At 42.4% G+C, this 2,540-nt stretch overlaps 1 protein-coding gene across 1 annotated transcript in view; it reads right to left on the minus strand.

Moving 5' to 3' along the window:
* The window catches only part of LOC110169260 (partitioning defective 3 homolog B-like), a 198,641-nt gene that overhangs the window by 125,646 nt on the left and 70,455 nt on the right, over positions 1-2,540 (minus strand). The window contains exon 5 of the mRNA XM_055163678.1: positions 1,342-1,609. Coding sequence (XP_055019653.1) covers positions 1,342-1,609 — 268 coding nt within the window. The remainder of the gene's footprint in view (positions 1-1,341; positions 1,610-2,540) is intronic.

The raw sequence follows: 2,540 nt of genomic DNA on the forward strand, positions 1-2,540 counted from the left end.
ACTCAGGGGAGACGACTGATTTACATTTAGCTCGAGTCACCTTTAAAAACGCACAAAGAATTTAAAACAGATTTTTGTCTATTCACCACAAATCTAATGTTTCCTGCTCAAAATAAAGAAGTAAACCAGGACTAAACCTGGACTAAACCAGGACTAAACCAGGACTAAACCAGGACTAAACCAGGACTAAACCAGGACTAAACCAGGACTAAACTGGACTAACCAGGACTAACCAGGAGTAAACCAGGACTAAACCTGGACTAAACCAGGGACTAAACCAGGACTAAACCTGGACTAAACCAGGACTAAACCTGGACTAAAACCAGGACTAAACCAGGACTAAACCCAGGACTAAACCAGGACTAAACCTGGACTAAACCTGGACTAAACCTGGACTAAACCAGACTAAACAGGACCTAAACCAGGGACTAAACCAGGACTAAACCTGGACTAAACCAGGACTAAACCAGGACTAAACCTGGACAATGGACTAAACAGGACTAAACAGGACTAAACCAGGACTAAACCAGGACTAAACCGGACTAAACCAGGACTAAACCAGACTAAACCAGGACTAAAACCAGGACTAAACCAGGACTAAACCAGGACTAAACCAGGACTAAACCAGGACTAAACCAGGACTAACCAGGACTAAACCAGGACTAAACCAGGACTAAAGTAGGACTAAACCAGGAGTAAACCAGGACTAAAGATGGACTAAAGATGGACTAAACCTGGACTAAACCAGGACTAAAGTAGGTCTAAACCAAGACTAAACCAGGACAAGATGGACTAAACCAGGACTAAACCAAGACTAAACCAGGACTAAACCAGGACTAAACCTGGACTAAACCTGGACTAAACCAGGGTTAAAGCAGGACTAAAGCAGGACTAAACCAGGACTAAACCAGGACTAAACCAGGTCTAAACCAGGTCTAAACCTGGACTAAACAAAGTCTAAACCAGGTCTAAACCAAGACTAAACCAGGACTAAACCAAGTCTAAACCAGGATTAAACCAAATCTAAACCAGGGCTAAAGCAGGACTAAACCAAGACTACACAAGGGCTAAACCAGGACTAAACCAGGACCAAACCAGGACTAAACCAGGATTACATCAAGACAAAACCAGGGACTAGACCAGGAATAAACCAGGTCCAGATTGGAACTAAAACAGGACTAAACCAAGAACTAGACCACAGACAAAACAACATTTCCTAAACCAGGACTATTTCAAGACCAAAACCACAAGTAAACCAGGAGAGAACGGTGCTTTAACCAGGACTAAACCAGGTCTAAACCAGGACTAAACCAGGTCTTAAACCCCTGTAGACCCACTCACCCGTCCTGGCTGGTTGGGGTCGTTGTACACTTGTTTCCGGGGTTTCTGGACTTTGGCGTACAGCTCCTCCAGGTTGTCGGCGGAGGCGTGTCTCTGCCCCAGGGCGGGCGTGGCGGGCGAGGGGGAGCGGCTGCGGTAGCGGGCGGGCAGGGTGCCGGTCGGGTGCTGCCTGAAGTCGTTGATCCGGGCGTAATGCGGGTCACTGTCCTCGTCCTCGTAATCCGGGGTCAAATGCCCGGAGTGGACTTCAGCAAAACGCGAATCAGGACTGAAAAAGACGAAAAAAAAAAAAAAAAAGTGTTAAATTCCAGTAAATATTTATTGATATTTTGCAGTGGCAGTGTGTCGGGGGTGTTCTGCATGTATGTCTATGGCTGTTTCCATGGCGACACAAGGCTCACATGCCTGAATCGTAATGGGATTTTTTTTTTTTTCCAGAGTGGTTCAGTCCAAGTCAGTGTGAGGTTTTCTAGTCGCAGTGGAAACCAACAACACGAGGAGAGATACTCGTATAAATACTAGTACTACTACATGATACTACTGTGTACTATTACTGCTATTATTACTACTACTATTAATAAATACTACGGGGTTCATACATGTTTCTTCAAGTTAAATTCAAGTCTTTTAAAAACATTTTTAAGACCATTTATATAAAAACTTAATACCTATTTCAGGGCCTATCTATCGACGATTTTTTTGATTAATCAGTTAATTAAATTATAACTTCCAAAGTGGGGCCCATGAGCCAAACTTGGTCCTCCAGAGGGTCTAATTTGGCCCAGGAGGAAGCTCTGAGATTTTAAGAAGAATCTGTTTTGATTCAACTTCGCTCTAACAACACTTGAGTGTAGGGCTGGTATCATTAAGGAGTTGCTGATACGATACATACCTCAATACACAGGCCACGATACGATACATATCTCGATACAGTGCACTTTTGATTCGATATGATATATTTCAAATCGATTCGATACTGTTCAATAAAAAATAAAGGCTAAATCGTGGCTCTGATACTAAAAGTCTTTGTTAAATCACTTCTTGAGAAAAGTTCATATGAACACAAACATTTTAATCCTCAAAACAGTAAAAAATATCACATGTGTTGAATAATTTGAGTTTCCTTTCACTCCACAAGCAACAAAACTGTAGCCTGTAACAAAATAATTTGTAAAACACACCTAAAAATACTCTTGCTG

This window comes from Boleophthalmus pectinirostris, unplaced genomic scaffold, assembly GCF_026225935.1.
Source record: "Boleophthalmus pectinirostris isolate CB_2022bp ecotype Guang Dong unplaced genomic scaffold, ASM2622593v1 HiC_scaffold_11, whole genome shotgun sequence".
Lineage (NCBI taxonomy): Eukaryota > Metazoa > Chordata > Actinopteri > Gobiiformes > Gobiidae > Boleophthalmus > Boleophthalmus pectinirostris.